The following is a 21,710-nucleotide window of genomic DNA, read 5'->3' on the forward strand; positions in this document are numbered from 1 at the left end:
AAAAACACCTTAACAGGCATTCCTAAATAATTCTTACGCGTTTGTAATAAAAATTGAGTAGGAGGACTTGAATACACGCGTCGCTAACTCAAAAACGGCAAATGGGGCCCCCTGCCAGGAATCCCGCTCTGCGCAGCGCAAAGCGCCGGGGCCCGCGCCGGAAGTGGGCGTGGCTCGCCCGCGGCTTGCTGGGACTTGTATTTCGAAGCCCTCGGCGCGTGAGGCGGAATCTGGCCCTCAGCTGTGTGGGGTTCCACGTGGGAGGTGAGACGGGCAGGGCTGCCCCGGCCCCTGGCAGAGGCGTTCAGGGGTCAGGAAATGGGTGTGCCGCGGGAAGGCGCTGGGTCGCCGAGCCGCGGAAGCCCGGAGGGCGGCGATGGTAGGGCACTCGAGCTACGGAGGCCAGGCCCGCGGCGGCACGTGTGTTGCGGCGCCGCATGTCCGAGCTGCTGCGCCCCCGGGGCCGGGCTGCTGCCGCACTGAAGCTTGCCGGGCCCTGCGGCTGAGTGGCCGCGCCTCCGAGGGCCCCTCCTCTCGCCTGGCCAAGCTCTGGCCTGGGCCGGCTGGGGGCTTCGTGGTTGGCCACGCCGGCCTCTTCCTCGCGTGTGACGAGCGTTATTGCAGGGGATTTTTGGTGGACGTTAAGCGACGTGGCGGGGATCCAGTGAGAGACTGAGGTTTCTGTGCGCAGCAGCACTGCCCTGGCTGAAAAGAGCTCTCATCTGAGCCCCCGCACTGCAGGAAAATGAGATCGGGGAAAGCGTCTTGGGCAACCGAAATCCATGCTGAGAGGCGGTCATACAACCCGAGAGCTCCTGCTCTTAACTAGAACTTTAGGGCAGAGCTCAGAAAGTCAGAGGAAATGGGCATGACTTAGAGCTGCGGCTGCTGCGGGATTTACTTAGCCTCTTGATTTTAAGGGGAAGACTTGGCTTGTTTAATTGAAAGCACTGTGGAGAGGGATGAAGGTGGTGATAGAAAAGGCGTCACCTCTCACCTCATGGAGGGAGTGCGAGAGGAAGGGTTGACTGAAGAGGCGTCAGAGGCAGGAGCGGAGTAACTTTTTCCCTGCAGTCTTGCTGGGCTTGATTTTCATGGCTTTTTCTCTTTCCCTAACTGCCTTTCCAGGAACCCGTCCTCCCTGGGAGTAAGAAATGACCAAGATCTGGGTGAGTTGGCGTTCCATTTCTCCTAAAATGCCATCTCTCTGAAATGTCCCTGTGAGGTGTGTTGTTTTATTTATTGTCAGGCCCCAGTACGGTGTTTTATAGTTATGGTTGTATGGACATTAAGATACTAAGGGCATGTAGCTAGCAAATGATGTCACCAGGCTCTGCACAGATAGTTTTCACTCACCCTGCCTCCGTGAATTTATTCCGCTCCTCAGAGCACTAGGATGTGCTCTCATGGGGAGCCTCTCAAAGCCTGCCTTTTCCTGCCAGACATTTCACTCACGTTGAAAGTCATTCCAAGCTATTCCATACTCATCCCAGTGCTAAGTGGTCTCAGCAAAACGGATAGAATGATAAACCACTGTGCTTTTCTTCAAGGAGCGTACCATCTTGATGAGCGTATTGTGTTCCTGTACACAAAAAGTATGCCTATTAATAGTGATCATTTATTAACTGTGAAAGAGTCAAAAACGAGGAAATGTGTTAAATGGTAGCACAGTGGTTAGAAAATCACTCGTAGAAATGCTTTTCAACGAGGCTATGCATCAGAACTCCGTGGCGTTTTTTTAAGAACTAAGCTTCATCCTCTCTTCTAGACGTAGTGAAAGGAGAGTTTCACTCTTTTTTTATTCTGTTGATCTTTGTACATCCAAAGGTTTATTGTGAAGTATCTCTCTATACACTTGATATAAGTGTCTCTAAGGTAGGTAAAATGACTTATTCATCTTTTATACTCAGGTTTTGTTCTCTTTCATTAAGATGTCTACATATTTAACTGTTCCAATAAAAATTACCAAGTCATACTTTTTTAAAAAGAGAGTTCTCATTTGTCTTGGTAAAACCATCTGTAGGAGGTTACCTCAAAATTAACCCTTAGATTCCCAGGGTGTTTGAGATGATCGGCCCCCTCTTTGCCCTGTCCTGGCATTTTATGGTAGAGAGCTCTAACTCTGAGGGAGCTGACAGAAAGTGTCTTGTCCTTTGTTGCAGAGAGCAGCAAGCCAGAAGTAAACCCTGTGTTTTCTAACTTCAGGCTGTTCTTTCTCCATTAACTAAACAGGTCATCACACCAGAAGTTGTTTGAATAAAATATCAGACTGAGTTTTAAGGGAAAAAAAATTGATTTTTAGCACTACCAGCAAAGGCCATCTTTTTGCTTGGCAAATACAGCCCTCACACACACGAGCTCTTAGAAAAATCTGTTTTGGAGGACAGTAAGCTGTATCGAGGTACTGAGAGCATGGCTTCTCTGTGACCTAAAAAGTAATTGAGGACTTCAAGAGAGATTAACCTGAGTAGAATCCATATATTTTCTTTCCTTTGCTTCTGCCTGTTCCCTGATGATTAGTTATTCACTGCCGCTGCAACTGGGTATTACTAGTTTGGTAAATTTTGAGATTCTGGTGTGTGTTTTCATTTAAACAAAGGACTTCATTCCAGTCACTGCGTGTTTTCTATGTACCAGACATTGCCCTTAGGTATACTGAAAGGCAGGAGTCTTAGTTCACCTCTCCCTTCCTCCGTGACATTGGTTAAGTCACTTCGCCCTTATGAACTTTGGTTTTTCATCTGTAAAATGAGGGTCTTGGGTTTTACTATCTTTAGGTTTTCTTTTAGTTGTATTATTATTCATTTAAATTGAATATGAATCTATATTTATCTTTCAGATTCCAAGTCAATTGTGCTCGTTGCTGGTGATTTAAAGACAAGTTGAGGCTGGGCATGGTGGCTCACAACTGTAATCCCAGCACTTTGGGAGGCTGAGGCGGGAGGATCACCTGAGGTCAGGAGTTGGAGACCAACCTGGCCAACATGGTGAAACCCCATCTCTACTAAGAATACAAAAATTAGCAGGGCATGTTGGCAGCTGTAATCCCAGCTACTCGGGAAGCTAAGGCAGGAGAATTGCTTGAAACTGGGAGGTGGGGCTTGCAGTGAGCCAAGATCATGCCACTGTACTCCAGCCTGGGCAACAGAGTGAGACTCTGTCTCAAAAAACAAAGATGAGTTGAGCGTGGCCTCTATCCTTCAGAATCTTACAGCAAACTTGGGAGACAGATTTGATAGCTATAATAAAGGAATGTGAAAGATGCTATAGGATCTCAGAGGAGGAAAATTCTAACTCATCCTCATGCTTCAGAAAGAGGGTTATTGATTGCCCTGAGACTGAAAGCTCTAAAATGGATGGGAGAACTCCATAAGTCAGGACTTACTGTGGAAAGGACTGTGCTGAACTCAAGTATAATGTGTTAGATGACTCCAGGTAATCTAGTGTGCCTCTTCCTGCTTTTCCATTTCAAAGTAAATTGTTAGATACAGCAGACACGGGCTCTGCAAAGAAGTGGAAGGCCCCATGATGACATGTATATAGTTCTAAGGAGGTTGACATTTGTCTGATAGAAACAGGAAATGATTGATCTTGTGACTTTCCTCTCCAGTTGAACTTCAGAATATTGAGTCTGCTCTCCCCACTATAAGCAGGAGCGCAGCCTTGGAGTGAATTCCTTAGTGCCAGTGACATCTGAGAAAACTGTTGATTATTCAGTCTTTCAGTCCCAGTTTTGTCTTGCTTTAATAGGAGCATTATTTCCTTTCCTTTTCTCCCTTCCCTTGTCACAGTGATTCCTCTCATTTGGTCTATTCCTGTCCATCAGCATATCCTTTCCCTTCTCAGCATGGAATCTCACCTGCCACTTTATCTTTAGGACCTTAAGAAATTAATAACTCTGATTGTCTAACCTAGGGACTAAAAGATAACAAAAATTGTACTGTGAAGAACTGGTAAAGAGTTATTCTGGCCTAGGTAAGAAAAAAAATAATAAGAGTCTTACTAAGACTGGCAGTGGAAATGGAAAAGTAACACACTGGAGGGAAATTTAGGAGGTAGAATTGACAGGATCTGAAATGGCTTGAATATTGTTGAGGTAGAGAAGGAAGATTAGACAATCCACATGACTGGATCGAAGACAGGTAAAAAACAGAGAAGATAAAAGATAATTGATGGGCTTGTATCTCTGAAGATAGAAGGGATTTGATCTAGAATGCACAGGAGAGATTAGCCTTAAACAGAAGGAAATCTTTTTTCTCTGTGGTCTAAAGAGAAGGTCTGATTGGGAAGAGCAGCCAGCCCACTTGCTTGTAATGTGCCGCCATGCCTTGCTAAAGGATGTGGCGATGGAGCTTGAAGGCAGCAACCTTTGCTTCCGCTTGTTTGTCCACCTTTACTCAGGGGCTTGAGGCTTCTCTTCCAGCCCTCTTCCTCAGAGTGGAGACCAGTGAACTTGAACAGAAAGCTCGGAGAAAGTACCCATCCTTACCTTTATCTTTACCCTCATTCTTCCCTTCCCCACTGGTAACAAGTTGGGTAAGTCATGTCACTCCTGCAGCGCAGGCCCAAGAAAGGAGGGAGTGGTGCCTCTTTAGACTCAGGCCGAAGCTGGCTTAGCTGATCGAATTTATGAGAGAGCCCTTAGGACTTTTTACGTATTCTATCACTCTGCTTTTGAAAATATGCCTTAGAGAATGGTGCCAGGCCATGCACTGTGCAGATATAAGTACTAAAATTGAGAACTTGAAAAACAAAAACAAAAAACTGGTTCTTCACCACAGAAAGTTTAAGAAGCATTGTTTCATCGGACAGAGCCCTAGAGGGAACCAGATTTGCCGACATTGACTGAATAAATATTTGGACTCCTCTTAAGTCCCAGGCCCTGCTTGAGGTTTTGAGAATGCAATCATGAACAAATGAGGTAGCCTCTCTGTTCTCAGGGAACTTAGATCTCAGTGGGGAGAAACAGTAAATAAGAAAGCAAGTGAATAAATAAGAAAATAAGATGAGGCATAAGTCATAAGAAGAAATTAATTAAACCAGGAAAATGATAGATATAGACTTACCCAACTTGTTACCAGTGGGGAAGGGAAGAATGAGGGTAAAGATAAAGGTAAGGATGGGTACTTTCTCCGAGCTTTCTGTTCAAGTTCACTGGTCTCCACTCTGAGGAAGAGAGCTGGAAGAGAAGCCTCAAGCCCCTGAGTAAAGGTGGACAAACAAGCGGAAGCAAAGGTTGCTGCCTTCAAGCTCCATCGCCACATCCTTTAGCAAGGCATGGCGGCACATTACAAGCAAGTGGGCTGGCTGCTCTTCCCAATCAGACCTTCTCTTTAGACCACAGAGAAAAAAGATTTCCTTCTGTTTAAGGCTAATCTCTCCTGTGCCTCCTTTCTGAGGAGGCAACAGTTGAGCTAAGAACTGAATGATAAGGAAGGGAGAGGGCAGCTAGCACAAAAACTACAATGAATTTGATGTGGTTCAAGGGCCTGCTGGGCACCTGGTGCTGAGTATGATCATAAGAGAGGCCAAGGTTGGGGATGTGACAGGAGAGCCTCACAGGCCAGGATGAAGACTGGATTTTACTCAATAGCCCCTGAAAATCCTTTGGAGAGTTTCACATTTGGCCTAGTTTTTGTTTTAAAAGATCACCTTGGCTGCCATGTGGAAAAATCATATTTGGGATAGCAAGAGTAGAGACAGATCAAGCAGGAAGTTGGTGCAAGTGAGACACGTGCCGCCCAGACGTGGAGAGGTGACAGTGTGGGGGGAAGCTGGGTAGGTGCCGATACGCCTTAGAGGTAAAGGAGGTGGGTGATGGCTGAGATGTGAAGATGAGAATGAAATGACTTCTGGGAATTTGGTTTGAGCAATTGAGTGGTTCTTGTGGCTGTTTACTAAAATGGGGACAACTGGGGAAGGGCAGGTATTGATGGAGATGGCTGGGAGCAGGAGTTCTGTTGGAGCCTGTTAAGTTTTTTGTTTGTTTGGCCTACTGCAACCTCCACCTCCTAGGTTCAAGCGATCCTCCCACCTTAGCCTCCTGAGTAGCTGGGACTACAGATGCATACCACCTCACCTGGCTAATTTTTGTGTTTTTAGTAGAGACAAGGTTTCACCATGTTGGCCTGGCTAGTCTTGAACGCCTGACCTTAAGTGATCTGCTCACCTCAGCATCCCCAAATGCTGGGACCTGTTAAGTTTTAAGCACCTTTATACATCCCAGTGTAGATATTAAAATGTAGAAAGTTGGAGTCTGGAGGTGAGGGGAGAGGTTAGGGCTGGAAATAAATATTTAGCAGTAGATGGTATTTTAAGCCAAGGGATCCCTGAGGAGAGTGTTTTATGGCTGTGTGTGTATGTACTGTTTTATTTTCTCAGTAATGTTCAACTACTTAGTTTAGAAGAAGAAAGGACATATGATGGATACAACTAGGGAAACTTGGAGGTCAGAAGCATACTATGGCTGAGAGGTAAAAAAGAGGAAGGGTTAAGGGTGATGACCTTGATGAAGCAAATATGAGGGAGGAGGAAAAACAGAAAGCATAGGAAGTGATTTTTAAAGTGTAGAATATTAGGGAGATAATATTTTAAGAGCAGAGGGGTCCAGGTAGTGGACTCCTGATTATGGTCATCACAGTTTGATGAAATGTGGCCGAGATCATTAGCACTGTGGAGATGAAGAAACGTGGGGTCAGAGGGTTGGGTAAATTATTCCTGAGAGTGTTAAGGTTGTCAGGATAATGGTGGGAATGGGGTGAAGATGACAACTCAGCAATGACACAAGAAGACAGTGACAAGGAAAGAGTCAGTAGCTGAGAACTTGAGCTTAGACATGTTTTGTAGGCACAAAGGAAATGATTTGGATGGAAGTAGCCAAGTAGATGAAAAGGAAAGATCTTCCAAGAAAATTTGACTCAGCTCACTCAGATCCCCTGAGCTACAAACTTCTTCTCTACCTTTCTTACCTTTTCCAGTGCTGCTGACTTCACACCCCTTCCAGGGCATTTGTACAGATGGTTGTTTGTTGGGGAGGAATGTGCTTAATGTTTTAGGAAGCAGTTACATTCAAGGATGCCTCTATGGCCTTCACCCAGGAGGAGTGGGGCAACCTGGACTCTGCTCCCAGGAACCTGTGCAGAGCTGTGATGCTGGGAAACAATGGGAACTTGGCCTTGGTGGGTAAGGACATGTGGACCTGGACACCTGCCCATGGGCATCTTTGTTTCCTACTTCCTTTTTGGCACAAAAGGATGTTTTCTGACTATTCTAAGAATTGGAGAGTGGTAGTTTTACTGGGTTGTCTTAAAAACCATACCTGTTCCATCCTTTATAAGCTAGAGGTGGGACGGATTTTGCTTTCTGCACATCACCCAATCCCTGTGAGTTTCCCAAATGTGATCTCTCAGGTGGAACAAGATAAAGATCATTATATAATGGCAAATGAACCCCAAAGAGCACCAGGCATCATAGCAAGTTATAAACCAGGCTAATCCACACTAGGAGTCCTTTTCCAATGTTCCAGGAATTCTCTGATACCTTGTTGTCTGTGTCAAAAGCAGGGATTTCTGGGATGTTTCCCATGTGCTACTGTTTTACCTAATCTACTCACTTACTTCCCTTCTGCCTCTGCAGGAGGTTGTGGTCTTTCCCAGTAATGGTGACTTGCTTCTTGATACTCTTACCTTTCCCATATTTCCCCTACATTGGTCTTGTGCCATCTAGTTTATTTTTCACTGAATGTCCTCCCCCTGCCTTGCAATATCCAGCTTCCATTATTTCTTTTCTTACACCTTCAGGAATTCATGCCCTCCCAAAAATAATCAAAACTTGTGGTGAGATATTCTCATACCCAGATAAAACATTTTTTTTTTTTTTTTAGACAGAGCCTCCCTCTTTTGCCCAGGCTGGAGGCTAGAGTGCAGTGGCACAATCTCAGCTCACTGCAACCTCCACCTCCCAGGTTCAAGCAATACCTTGGCCTCAGAGTAGCTAGGGTTACAGGCATGAGCCAGATAAAATACTTTTTGACTGCCTGAATCAAGGAGCCTTAAACATTTTCATCATTTTTAAAGATATCTGTTCTAAGGCAATAATCAATAACTCCAACTGAAAATTGTGAACAAAGATACTTATTATTGAAATATTTAAAATAGTGAAAAAATTATTTACTCACTAAATGTATCATGGGATTGGTCAGGCAAATTGTCATGGATCACAGAAAAGCGTGTAGCCATTAAAAAATATGTTGATAAGGAATTTTAATTAGATGGAGAGATGAATATGTACCTACTAGATTGAACCATGTGAAATTGCCATTTTGTAGCCAAAAGCAGACATTCTACAAAAAAAAACACTGAAAAGTGGCCGGGCACAGTGGCTCATGCCTGTAATCCCAGCAGTTTGGGAGGCCGAGGCAGGCAGATCGCTTGAGCTCATGAGTTCAACACCAGCCTGGGCAACACAGCGAAACCTTATGACTACAAAATATTAAAAAACGAGTCAGACATGGTGGCAGTTACCTGTAATCCCAGCTACTCAGGAGGCTGAGGTGGGAGGATCTTTTGAGCTGGGAAGGCTGAAGTTGCAGTGAGCTGAGACGACATCACTGCACTCCTGCCCTGACGACAGTGAGACCCTGTTTAAAAACAAAACACACACACACACACTGAAAAATGTGCAATCATGGTAGCTTTCAGGGTTTTTCCCTCCCTCAATCCACAGGGGGCCCTGGTTTTCTTCCCTCAGTAACTGGCCTTTCAATTTCTATTTCCAGCTAATCCAGGGAGTAAGGAGAGTGCTACAGGGCAAAGTCATTACCTCCAGGTGGTAAACCAGGCCTTTGCACGTTCTTTATGTAAACCCAGCACCTGTGCTCCCTTCTCATAACAAAATTGCCCCCTTGGAGGTTACCACTGAACTTTTGTCTCTTTCAGTTTGTTCCTTTTTAAATTTTTCTTTCAGCATATTTACTCTTATCAGTTTTACTGATGGCTTCTATAGTGGTGACCTTCTCTTGAAATTCTTTGTCATGTATGAAATAGTTTTTCTGTTTCCTCCAGCGTCTCTCTTAGTCCTCTTCCCTGCAGATTCTCTGGCTTCTGTCTTTTTCTAACGTGAAATCCCAAAGGGCTCTTTGGTTTTAAGTCACTATATCATCAGTGTTTCTCAGCCTTGTTCTTCATCATCACTCTCTCCCTGCCAAAAGGAGACAAATTAAATTTCTCCTTTAGAGAAATTACATATAAAGGAATAAGATTTTGTTAGGTAGAATTGTTTTTGTGGGTCCCAAACAAGCATAATATGTAAGATTTGTTCAGCCAGGTACAGTGGCTCATGCCTGTAATCCCAGCACTTTGGGAGGCTGAGGTGGGCAGATCACCTGAGGTTAGGAGTTCAAGACCAGCCTGGCCAACATGGCGAAACCCCATCTCTACTAAAAATACAAAAATTAGCCGGGCATGATGGCGGATGCCTGTAATCCCAGCTACTCTGGAGGGTGAGGCAGGAGAATCATTTGAACCTGGGAGGCAAAGGTTATAGTGAGCCGAAATCACACCACTGCACTCCAGCCTGGGCAATAGAGTGAGACACCATCTCAAAAAAAAAGGAAAATTAAAAAGATAAAGATTTATTGTCCCCCCTACAAACCAATTCTCACCCCTTGGGGACATTATTGCCCCTGAGAATGCATGCTATATATGTCCACTTGTAGGAGGAGCTGTTGTTAAACATTTAGTGCTGTTCAACTCTCCTTTCTATTTTGATAAGCTTAAAATTCTTTTCCTTTTTAAGTTCCTTTCTTATATCCCCATTTTTGTCAGTATTAAAGTTGTTCTTGTCTCCTAGTTTAGAAACAAGCCATGACCGTATTAAATTTCTCTTGGGCCTGGCGCAGTGTCTTCTTCCTGTTATCCTAACAGTTTGGGAGGCAGAGGTAGGAGGATCACTTAAGCCCAGGGGCTGGAGACCAGCCTGGGCAACATGACAAAACGCCCTCTACAAAAAGTATAAAAAATTACTCAGGCCTGGTGGCACATGCCTGTAGTTCCAGCTAATAAGTGGGAGGCCGAGGTGGGAGGATCACCTGAGCCAGGGAGGTTGATGCTACAGTGAGCGAAGATCTCCAGGCTGCAGCCTAGGCGACAGAGTGAGACCCTGTCTCAGAAAAGCTTCTCTTCTCATCCTCAGTGTCTAAAATTTCCCACCAATTCTTTTTTAACTTTAATTTCTTTTAAATTTATTAACACTCCTAGATCCCACAGATACTGCCCTAAAATGAGTCTATCTAATGCATGAAATAGAGTAAAAATTAGATTGTTGCCATTGTTTTTCAAGCTCAAGTTAGATGTTGCAAATAAGTCTCCCTTAAACATCATTTATGATGTAATTCTTTGGAGTATTACTATACAGTTGGTAAGTCCTACGAAGGATGGAACACTAAGAGATCGAAGGCATGTGATGGAATGCGGGTTGCGAATGTGTCTTAGGGAGAGCCTCTGAAGTGACATTAAACTGGGAGCTAAGGGATCAATAGTTTAAGCAGGTGGCTAGGGAGGGGAAGAACATTCCAGGCAATGAGAAACACAAAAGAGACCCAAAGACCTGTAAGGAGGAATGTGGTAGACCCACAGGGTGCATGTAAGAACAGACTGAGAAGAGGTGGTGGGCAGGGCCTGGCCCAGTTATGGCATTGAAGGCACTGGGAAAAAGTGGATTTATGACAACAAGTTAGCCAGGCGTTATGGCACATGCCTGTAATCCCAGCTACTTGAGAGGCTGAGGTGGGAGAATCGCTTGAGTGGGGAGGTGGAGGTTGCAGTGAGCTGAGATAGCGCCACTGCACTCCAGCCTAAAAGACAGCATGGGACCCCATCTCAAAAAAAAAAAAAAAATGTGGATTTATCTTTAGTGGGCAGCCATTGGATCAGGGAATGGTGTGCTCTGATTGACCCAGTATCACTGTGACTGCTTTGTAGAGAATGGTTTATAGGTAGACAAAAATGAAGTAGGAGATGGGCTTCCAGTTTCAAGCTCTGCTCTAAGTTTTCATTTTTATTGACATAAAATGGAATATAGTTGTTCAACATTTTTCTTTTATACAGGTAAGATATAAAAGTCTCAGAAACACAGTATAATATGAAATAAAATCACTTTCTATGTACTCTATACTTATGTATGTATATTATATGTATTAAAATTTTATGGGATTGCACTGTGTGCATTTTTAATTTGCTATTTTATGCAGTGTGTGTTGGAGCTTTTTTCTGCCATGTTAACTCCCTATAAAAGGACCCCTTTTCTCATGTCAGTATTTTCTCCTAATGTTATACACTCATTCTTCATATTTTCTTTTCCTCTTCTTTTAGACAAAGTCTCACTCTGTCACCCAGGCTAGAGTGCAGTGGCACAATCTCGGCTTACTGTAAGCACCACCTCCTGGGTTCAAGCAATTCTCCTGTCTCAGCCTCCTGAATAGCTGAGACTACAGGTGCCCACCACCATGCCCAGCTGTTTTTTGTATTTTTGTATTTTTATTAGAGACTGGGTTTTGCCATGTTGGCCAGGCTGATCTTGAACTCTTGACCTCAAGTGATCCATCCACCTCAGCCTCCCAAGGTGCTGGGATTACAGGCATGAGCATGTGCCCGGCCTCATTCTTCATATTTTAAACATTTTTTAAAAAGCTAACATCACACTTTCATTACTGCTTATGAAAATGCATCTTTCGTAAAATTCCTCCCCCATTGATTTTCATATACCTACAATTTCTATAACCACTAGCCATTTCCAACTACTGTATATTACGGGTGTTGAAGCAATATCCTTTAAAATCCATTTAATCATTTCAGCCCATTTTGTGATGTAACTGCCACAAACTGCCCTGTTTTTCTTTTGTCATTTTTTTGTTTTTGCCATTACTTTTGAAATTTGTAAACAAAGTAATACACACACCTGGGTAAAACAAGTTGTATGGACAACTCATAATAAAAATGTTCCTGTTACCTGGCTCTGCTGCTCCATCAGCCACAATGTGGCTTCCCAAAGGCACTCAATTTTCATCTTTCTAGCTCCTTATTGGATTTGTCTTCCTACTCCAGACAGTATGTTTATATAGTTATTTTTCTCTTTCATGTAAACAATAAATGCATTCACATGTTAAAAAATAAATATTAGTGGCTCACACCTGTAATCCCAACACTTTGGGAGGCTGAGGCGGGTAGATCACAAGGTCAGGAGAATGAGATCATCCTGGCTAACACAATGAAACCCCATCTCTACTAAAAATACACAAAATTAGCTGGGTGAGGCAGAAGAATCGCTTGAACCAGGGAAGCGGAGGTTGCAGTGAGCCGAGATGGCTCCACTGCACTCCAGCCTGGGCGACAGAGTGAGACTCCATCTCAAAAAATAAAAAATAAAACAAATAAATAAATATAAAAGGTGCACAATGAAGTTTCTTTCATGTTTGTAGCTCATGTTTTGGTCATTGGCCTTTACAAAGTGAGCAGTCTCATGTAAATGTCATTTTACAAACTATGCCTAGAAATCTGAGGAGTAAAGTTCTAAGCTGGAATACTGAGTGCATACATTTATGACATTGATTGATAATTGTCAAAATGTCTATCCATATCAATTTACACTCACGAGCAATGTGTGTCTTCAGACCTTGGGCTTGTGCTAGTGTAACAAGTAGAAAATGGCACCACAGTATCATCTAAATTTAAATTTATTGTATTGTGATATACTGTTATTTTCAATTTATCAATATTTTATAATTTCTATTGACTTTCTCATAGATGAAGATGTAGTTTTTTTATGTTACCTCCCCAAATGCCTAGCCTCCCGAGAATTTATGTTAGAGTCATGTCAGTGATTAATGCTTACATTGCTTTGACTTTGTAACTAGTTATTCACTATAGAGTCAAGTAGTACAGTATGATTATTGTTCCTTTTTTATTTTTCCTCTGAAGCTAATTCTTGCTTTTTAAAAATATATTTTATTTGTGGGGTTTTGACTCCATACTGTTATTGTAGAGTTTTGTTTTTTTTCTTTTATGTTTCGACAGTTGATTCAACTAACTATTGTTTTGGAGTTTGGGGTCTTTTTTGTTTTGCCTTGTATTTTGTAGAGAGAGGGTTTTGCCATGTTGCACACAATGGTTTCAAACTCCTGAGCTCAAGCAATCCCTTCGCCTTAGCCTCCCAAAGAGCAGGGATTACAGACATGAAGCACCACACCTGGCCTAATTATGTATTTTATTGACTTAAATAATTGGCTGAGTAAAAATTATAATTTCATAATCACATTTTACCCAAAATTTGAAGATATTGAAGATTTGCAATATTGCTAATTAGTTGTTCATTGTCAATATAATTCTCATTTATTTGCACATAACCTGGCTTTTCTGTTTAGAAACTTTTAGCATTTTATGGGTTTTGTTTTGTTTTTTCCTTGAAGTCCTGAGGTTTTAAAAGGGTATGTTTAGTTGGGGATCTTTTTACGTACCATTTTTTAGCATTTATTGGGCCCTGAATCTTGAATTCTAGGAAACATTTTTTTGTTATTTATTTGATCATTTTCTCTCCCTGTGTTCTGTCTTCACTGTCCTCATGCAACTCCTTGGAGATGGACATTTACTTTTACCTCTCTATTTGTCTGTCTTTTCATATGCATTCTTAGAATTCCTCAATCTTCCATCTTAGCCCTGTGTTCGTTTTACTATTTAATTCATCTAGATTGCAGGCCTTTGAATAAAACAGCCTGACACATATCTATGAAACAAGTTACCTAATCTATCATCATCTTCTATTATTTTGTTAATTTAGAATAATTATTTTTCATATCAATATGTTTAATTTTTTTGTTGTTTTGGAGGAGTGATGAGTGCTATGTTAAAACCCAGCAGACAGGCCAATGGGTGGGTTGACAGGCCAATAGTCGGGTGTTTGGGCAGGCAGCAGGGGACAAGCGGGCAGGCGAACATGGGTCAGGCAGGTAGGCAGAGAGTAAGCAGGGAAGATGTAGTTGGGGGCTGCCCTGTGAAGGGTGTGGCATCCCTCCAGCCGCTGCCTGCTGGGGCCTCGGTCTGTGGCTTAGAACTGGGTGTCCACCACGCGGAAAGCTGACCTGCCTGAGTCAGGCATTGATGAAGACCGAAGGCTGGCCTCCTTTTGTAGCTGAATCTCCTTTAGTGCAAATATGGAAGTAGTGTCAGGAAGTTTGTGGATCCGCGCCCCCAGACTGAGGAAGAATGGATGTTTCATGGCATCCTCTGCGGATATCCGATTTCGACCTTCAAACTGCAGCAGCTTGGTAAGGAGGTCAGCCCCGTCACTATCAAGTCGGGGTGCATGGCTCAAAAGGGCCTCGGGTCGGTACTTGGGGTAGTTGTAGGTCTTGAACTCCTCATTGGACAGGATGCCTGGCCACGTCTCCTCAGTTGGGGTTCCTAAGATGCGGAAGATGAAATGCAGTTGTTCCTCCACCGTGGAGCCCGGGAAGAGGGGCTGGCCTGTGGCCATCTCATAGAAGATGCAGCCCACACCCCACATGTCAATCTGAGTGGAGTAGTCCGTGGACCCAAGCAGGATGTCAGGGGGACGGTACCACAGTGTCACCACCTCATTGGAGTACGTCTTTGTTGGGATTGACTTGGCCCGGGCCAGACCAAAGTCAGCCAGCTTGAGCTCTCCTCTCTCGTTGATGAGCAGGTTCTGGGGCTTGAGGTCTCTGTGTAGCACCTCCTGCCGGTGGCAGTAGGCCAGGCCACGGAGCAGCTGGAACAGGAACAGCTTCACGTTGTGCATGTTGATGATGTTCCCACAATCATCCAGGTACTGCTTCAGGTCCTTGTCCAGGTACTCAAAGACAAGGGTGAAGGACTTCTCCGTGTGGATAATGTCATGCAGCGTAACAATGTTTGCGTGTTTGAGATCCTTGAGCAGAGACACTTCCCGGATGGCAGTGCATGGTGTCCCCTCTTCATGTGCCAGTCTGATCTCCTTCAGCGCCACAAGGTGGTCTGTGAGCTTGCTTTTGCCTTTGTAGACGGTGGCATAGGTACCCTCGCCCAGCTTGTCCAGCTTAATGTAAGTCTCCAGTTTCCCAAAGCCAATCTCAGACAGGATGACAAAACGGAGGCGGCGGCTGAGTGGCTTGTCAAAGATGGGGCTATTGAGGGTCAGCTTCTCAAGGTAGCCCTCAGGTAGCCGGATGTCAGCTGGTAGCGATAGGTGTTTGTGGATGTCCTCGGTGGAGATCTTGCATGGGGGATGGTTGTGCATGCGCAGTCTTGCTGGAGACTGCACCTCATCCGAGGATGTGGCTGAAGCCTGGTCACTCTCCCCATCAGACCCCATCTTCAAGTCCTCCTGCACAGTCTCTGGTGCAGAGCGAAGTTCCCCACGAGCAGCACGTGTGGGGGCCTCTCCAGGGTCACTGCCACCACCACCACCACTCTCATCCAGGCCTATCTGCTCAGTGGCACCATTGGTCTTGTCTATGCTTCGGCTACCTCGGAGTGTCATTGACAGCTGCCGTTTGATCTTCTTCATCCGATCCATGGCGATCGGCGGGGGCGCTCGAGCAACCTCAGAGCTGCAGGGCCGACGAGGCGACGCCTGGGGCGGCGGCCCGGGGTGAGGCCGCGCGATCTCCTTCTTCTGTTCGTCGCAGGCGCGGGTCCCAGTAGTCTTCGGCCACGGTTGCTGGGCCCGGGCCACCGCCGGCTGAGGAAGAGGAGGCGGCGGCGGCGGCGATGGTGGCTGAGGCAGAGGCGGGGTCCCGCTCAGCCGGCCGTGAGCCTGGCAGCTGCGGGCTATGCCCCCAGGCTCGTTGGCGCCGGCTGGAATCCGAGTGCTCACGGGGCTAGTGGCTCAGAGCCAGCTGATCGCGGAGTCGCGGCGGATCCCAGGGCCGAACAGCTAACGGCCCAACCGCCGCGCGCGCGCTCTGTGCATGCGCACGCAGGCTCTGGAAAGCATGTTTAATATTTTATTATTAGATTGTGTTTAAATGTGATGTCCACTCCAGTTTTTCTGGGATTTTAATTATGTACCTTTTAAATTTTGTTTGTCCGCTGGGTGTGGTAGCTCGTCTGTGATCCCAGCACTTTGGGAGGCTGAGGCAGGCGGATCACCAGATCAGGAGATCAAGACCATCCTGGTTAACATGGTGAAACCCTATCTCTACTAAAAATATAAAAAATTTGCTGGGCGTGGTGGCACATGCCTGTAGTCCCAGCTACTCGGGAGGCTGAGGCAGGAGAATGGCTTGAACCCGGGAGGCAGAGATTTCAGTGAGCCGAGACCACACCATTGCACTCCAGCCTACGTGACAGAGCGAGACTCCAACTCCAAAAAAAAAAAAAATTCTGTTTTGTCTCCTTATATATTTTTTCAAAATTCTTGTGTTCTCAGTATGATACTAGAGTGTGTCCTCAACCCATGCTTGAACCGCTTTGGCAGGCATGTGTGTTCTACTTTAGGGGATACTTCTGCTGATTGGGCTAAGGAGGGAGGTAATAAGAATCCAGATGGTGGATATTGTAGGCCATTTTTTTTTTTCGTTTGGGTGGGGGGACAGTTGGCAGAGCTAGCCGAGGTTTTATTTTGGAAAAAAAAATCGAATTGTTTTGTGGCTGGAGGCATGGACAAGGGGAGTACCCAGGCAGGAAACTCCCCGGGTAGGTGGGCTGAGGGCTAGGGCTGAGCCTCAGGTGGGCCTCCTAGTCCCCGTGCTCCCCTGCATAGCAGTGTAAGTCATTTTTAAGGCCACCCCTTTTGACACTAAGTTATCTGGGGGCATGCCTTGCCTCTTCATTTCCAGCCCTGGGCATCTTCTTTGTCAGAACTACCATTAAAAGTTTAGCTTGAGGGCCAACCGCAGCGGCCCACAACCGTAATCCCAGCAGTTTGGGAGGCTGAGGCAGGATGGCCAAGACCATCCTGGCCAACATGGTGAAACCCCATCTCTACTAAAAATACAAGAATTAGCCAGGAGTGGTGGTGGGTACCTGTAATCCCAGCTATTTGGGAGGCTGAGGCAGGACCCGCTTGAACCCGGGACGCAGAGTTTGAAGTGAGCCGAGATTGCACCATTGCACCTCCATCCTGGATGACAAGAGGGAGACTCTGTCTCAAAAAAAAAATAAAAATTTAGCTTGAGGTTTTATTCTTGGCACATATGTTATCAATTGCTCCTTTTTTGTACCTTAATATCAGTCATTGTGTTGGTTTAGCATTACCTCAACCTTTGCTTCTCTCTTCAGTCCAGTTAATACTATTAGCAGTCTTTCTTTAGCAGATTATTTATTTTATTCTAGGGGCTTTATATGAGGCCACTGCTGTTAGCCATCCAATATTTCTAAGAAAATGAGGGTGGGCTGGGAGAGTGCTACTAACAGCAGAAACTAGCACGGCTGCTAGGAATGCCTAGGTTGAATTAAGAAATGTCTTACTTTATCATTGTTTATTTATTATTTCCTGAGACATAGACTCCAGAGAAATGGGGTCAGTGTTCCCTTTGTAGTTATTGATTCTGAGTTTGGTATTTGAATTTTTAAAATTTCATAAGATGCTTTGTCCATGAAGAAGCCTTCTGTTATACGTAATTTGAGCTGTACATTTTTCCCCCTAGTTTCTCCATCACTCCTAGTCCATCTGTTCTTTATCCTTTAGGAATAGTAAGTCTGAGGATATTTTGTTTGTTTGTTTAATATACCAGTAAGTCTGAACTCTATATTCCTAGCACAGTTCTCTCACAGGAGTTCCAGACCTGTATATATCTCACTGCTTACCGACCAGTGCTGCAAGAATGTTCTACCAACACCACAGATTATACAAGGCAGATTTGAGTTTCTGCTCCCTTCCCTACTTCAGCTTCTTCCTCTTGCATTTCCTATCAGATTATATAGCACCACCATACCCAGTCACTTAGGCAGGGATCCCAAGGAACAGGCTTGGTACCTCCTTTCTCTTCTAGGTTTAGTTTGTCATCACATGATCTAGAATTAATCTCTCCCATTCTCTCCACAACCATCATCCTTACTGTTTTTCTTCTGATTTGTTATAGCGGCCATCTCTCTACCTAGTCTTGCTTTCCAGTGGTGTTTATAGTCACAAAGTCAATCATTTCACTCTGAATTTAAATCCTTTAATAGTTTTCAATCCCTGTAGGGTTTAACCCTAAGGTCGTTATAATTAGACACTGAGCTCTGTGCTCTAGCTTCTTACTTCCCCTCTGGGGCACATTCTTTACCACTGTTACCTTTTTATCTTCTTCATAAGAAGCCACTTGTAATTTTCTTCCACATTTCACTTCTCTTTTTTTTCCTGTCATTTTAAGTCTTCCTAAACCCCAGGGTCTGAGGTGAGTGTTCCTCTTCTATGCCTTCATGGCTGGTTGTGCATACATTTCTTGTACTCTATTGTACTATACATTCATCTACACCACTCACTTAGTATTATCATTGTTTGATATATTTGTCTTTCTTCCCAGGAAACTTTAGCTTGTTAAGCAAAAGGATTTCTGTCTTCTTCGTTGTATCCCCAACACCTATGAAAGCAGAATACCAATTAAATGCATATTTACTTAAAGGAAAGTAGGCCAGGAATGGTGGCTCATTACCTGTAATCCCAGCACTTTGGGAGGCTGAGGCAGGTGGATCACTTGAGGCCAGGAGTTCAAGACCAGCCTAGTCAACATGGCAAAACCATGTCTCTACTAAAAATACAAAAATTATCTGGGCATGGTGGCATGCACCGGTAATCCCAGCTATTTGGGAGGTTAAGGTGAGAAAGTTGCTTGAACTTGGGAGGCGGAGGTTGCACTGAGACCAGATCACACACTGCACTCCAGCCTGGGCAACAAAGTGAGACTCTGTCTCAAAAAATAAAATAAAATAAAATAAAATAAAATGAAGTGAGATGAGATGAAATGTTATTGTCAGCAAGGATATAGGACTTACAGCCTTTTGTAGTATTAGTAAGGGAAGAATTTCCTTGGCTATGCTTAAAAGCCAAGAGAAAATTTCTGCCTTGTACCCAGATACAAATGTACCTGACATTAACCCAAAGCACATGAATGACTATAAAGACAAGCTGAATATTTTCCTGGTTATTAAGCCTTCAAGCCTTTGGCACTCCCATTCTTGAAATCTTGAAGTCTACCCTTTGTTCTTACCACTGAATTCTCTTTGTTCCCTAGGAGACTTGAGTGAAAATTCTGTGGAGAATCTTCAGCAGAAAGCACTTAGGATCTGTTACATGAGCTTTCCTGCTGGCTAATTTTGGAAGGGATGGCCAGTATAATTACTGGGAGTCGGGACTGTATTGTGAATCATCAAGGGGAAGTGGATGGGGAGCCTGAACTAGATCTTTCCCCTTGTCAACAGTGGGGAGAAGCATCTTCTTATATTTTGAGAAACAGGGACGATATGATGACTCTTCAAAATGATGATTTCAAAAACATTGAAAGTGAAACATATTTACCTTTGAAAGTCCCAAGCCAAATAGACACACAAAACTCTTCAGTGAAGTTCTGTAAGAATGAGCCTCAGGATCATCAGGAAAGCAAACATCTCTTTGTAATGGAAGAAGGCACTGAGAGAAAAGTGAGAAGGGGGGAAAGTTGTTCAGAGAACCTTCAAGTTAAACTGGTGTCTCATGGACCAGAACTCGCCTCACCATTGTTAAGTGGTGAGGCAACTTGCCAGAATGGCCAGTTAAAAGAATCTTTAGATCCCCTTGACTGTAACTGCAAAGACATTTATTTATGGAAATCACAGGTGGTCAGTTATAGTCAGCAGAGAGCTCATACAGAGGAGAAACACTGTGACCGTAATAACTGTGGGAAAATACTTAACACCAGCCCAGATGGTCATCCATATGAGAAAACCCACACTACAGACAAACAATGTGAATGTAGTCAGTGTGGTAAGAACTTCAGTCAAAGCTCAGAGCTACTGCTTCACCAGAGAGACCACACAGAAGAAAAACCCTACAAATGCGAGCAGTGTGGGAAGGGCTTCACAAGGAGCTCAAGTCTGCTTATCCATCAGGCAGTCCACACAGATGAGAAGCCTTATAAGTGTGACAAGTGTGGGAAGGGCTTCACCAGGAGCTCAAGTCTGCTCATTCATCATGCTGTCCATACAGGCGAGAAACCTTATAAATGTGACAAGTGTGGGAAGGGCTTTAGTCAGAGCTCCAAACTGCATATCCACCAGCGAGTCCACACTGGAGAAAAGCCCTATGAGTGTGGGGAGTGCGGTATGAGCTTCAGTCAGCGCTCAAACCTGCACATCCACCAGCGAGTACACACAGGAGAGAGGCCCTACAAGTGTGGCGAGTGTGGGAAGGGCTTCAGTCAGAGCTCAAACCTTCACATTCACCGGTGCATCCACACAGGAGAGAAGCCTTACCAATGCTATGAGTGTGGCAAGGGTTTCAGCCAGAGCTCGGATCTTCGCATCCATCTCAGAGTCCACACCGGAGAGAAGCCCTATCACTGTGGCAAGTGTGGGAAGGGATTTAGTCAGAGTTCCAAACTCCTCATCCACCAGAGAGTACATACTGGAGAGAAGCCCTATGAGTGCAGCAAGTGTGGGAAGGGCTTCAGCCAGAGCTCCAACCTTCACATCCACCAGCGGGTTCACAAGAAAGATCCTCGTTAAGTGACATTAGCCTATTGAGGTCTTCACAGTGCTCATACTGTAAAAACTGTTAAGTATTTTTAGTATCACTCTTACCTTTATATTCTACAAAGGAGAGAGATGTAAGGGTTATTCAGATATGTCCTCTCACTGAAAAATCATTCATTGAAAGTATTTAAGTATCAAGCACTTTGTTATGCTATACAAGGGATGGATTGTTCTTGTTCTCAGATGGGTAGAGTAAAAGCATCTGTACTTTACAATTCAACTACATATTCTACTCAGCAGTTTAAGGGCAAGAACTCTATATTTATTCTAAAGCAGGGCATGTTACCCTTTGTTCACATTCTCTGAGAAATTGAAACTCTGGTTTCTCTTCAAATTATGTGCCTTGTGTTTTTCATATTTCTTTCCAGTCCTGATTAGCCCCCTCTAAACTATGATGTACAATGTGTCCATTTTAGGCCAAGAGGACAGTTGGAAATATAACTGACATGGAAATTCTTGTGTTTGTTGCAAAAAGGTACAATAGTTTGTAGCCACACAACAAAAAGCTGGAAGAAACTTGTGTAGTACATTCCCATATACCATTTTGATAGGAAGTTGAACAGCCCCTCCCAGGCAACTATTCAGGAACACAAGTAGTTCTTTTTGGTGATTACAGCTAGTTTATTGGGATACTTCCAGAGTGAATGCAAGGGAAGATCCAAAGCAACATGCCTAGCACTTTGGGAGGCGGAAGAGGGTGAGCCTAAGAGTTCGTGACCAGCCTGGGCAACATGGCAAAACCTCATCTCTACAAAAAAGTAAAAAAATTAGCTGGTGTGCCGGGCATGGTGGCTCAAGCCTGTAATCCCAGCACTTTGGGAGGCCGAGGCAGATGGATCACGAGGTCAAGAGATCGAGACCATCCTGGTCAACACAATGAAACCCCATCTCTACTAAAAATACAAAAAATTAGCTGGGCATGGTGGCGCGTGCCTGTAATCCCAGCTGCTCAGGAGGCTGAGGCAGGAGAATTGCCTGAACCCAGGAGGCGGAGGTTGTGGTGAG

At 44.4% G+C, this 21,710-nt stretch overlaps 2 protein-coding genes across 3 annotated transcripts; one reads left to right on the forward strand and one right to left on the reverse strand.

Moving 5' to 3' along the window:
• Nucleotides 1-195: 195 nt before the first annotated feature.
• On the forward strand, nucleotides 196-21,039 carry ZNF239 (zinc finger protein 239). 2 transcript variants are annotated; one of them, XM_017518322.2, is made up of 3 exons: nucleotides 196-264; nucleotides 1,129-1,225; nucleotides 19,211-21,039. In XM_017518322.2, exon 3 carries the CDS (start codon nucleotides 19,302-19,304, stop codon nucleotides 20,676-20,678), a length of 1,377 nt encoding a protein of 458 aa, XP_017373811.1. In that variant the 5' UTR covers nucleotides 196-264; nucleotides 1,129-1,225; nucleotides 19,211-19,301; the 3' UTR covers nucleotides 20,679-21,039. The 2 variants fall into 2 exon arrangements, with proteins under 2 accessions (XP_017373811.1, XP_017373808.1); XM_017518319.2 differs by having other exon boundaries at nucleotides 1,129-1,169.
• LOC108295946 (cyclin-dependent kinase 16) lies at nucleotides 13,861-15,964 on the reverse strand. The gene has a single exon (XM_017518324.2). It carries the CDS (start codon nucleotides 15,565-15,567, stop codon nucleotides 14,098-14,100), a length of 1,470 nt encoding a protein of 489 aa, XP_017373813.1. The 5' UTR covers nucleotides 15,568-15,964; the 3' UTR covers nucleotides 13,861-14,097.
• Nucleotides 21,040-21,710: the final 671 nt, after the last annotated feature.

The sequence above is a fragment of the Cebus imitator genome, unplaced genomic scaffold, assembly GCF_001604975.1.
Source record: "Cebus imitator isolate Cc_AM_T3 unplaced genomic scaffold, Cebus_imitator-1.0 Scaffold669, whole genome shotgun sequence".
Classification (NCBI taxonomy): domain Eukaryota; kingdom Metazoa; phylum Chordata; class Mammalia; order Primates; family Cebidae; genus Cebus; species Cebus imitator.

Bases quoted from the DNA above. Each gene is read 5' to 3' on its own strand.
- LOC108295946 (XM_017518324.2), bottom strand. From the start codon at position 15,567: ATGGATCGGATGAAGAAGATCAAACGGCAGCTGTCAATGACACTCCGA.
- ZNF239 (XM_017518322.2), top strand. From the start codon at position 19,302: ATGGCCAGTATAATTACTGGGAGTCGGGACTGTATTGTGAATCATCAA.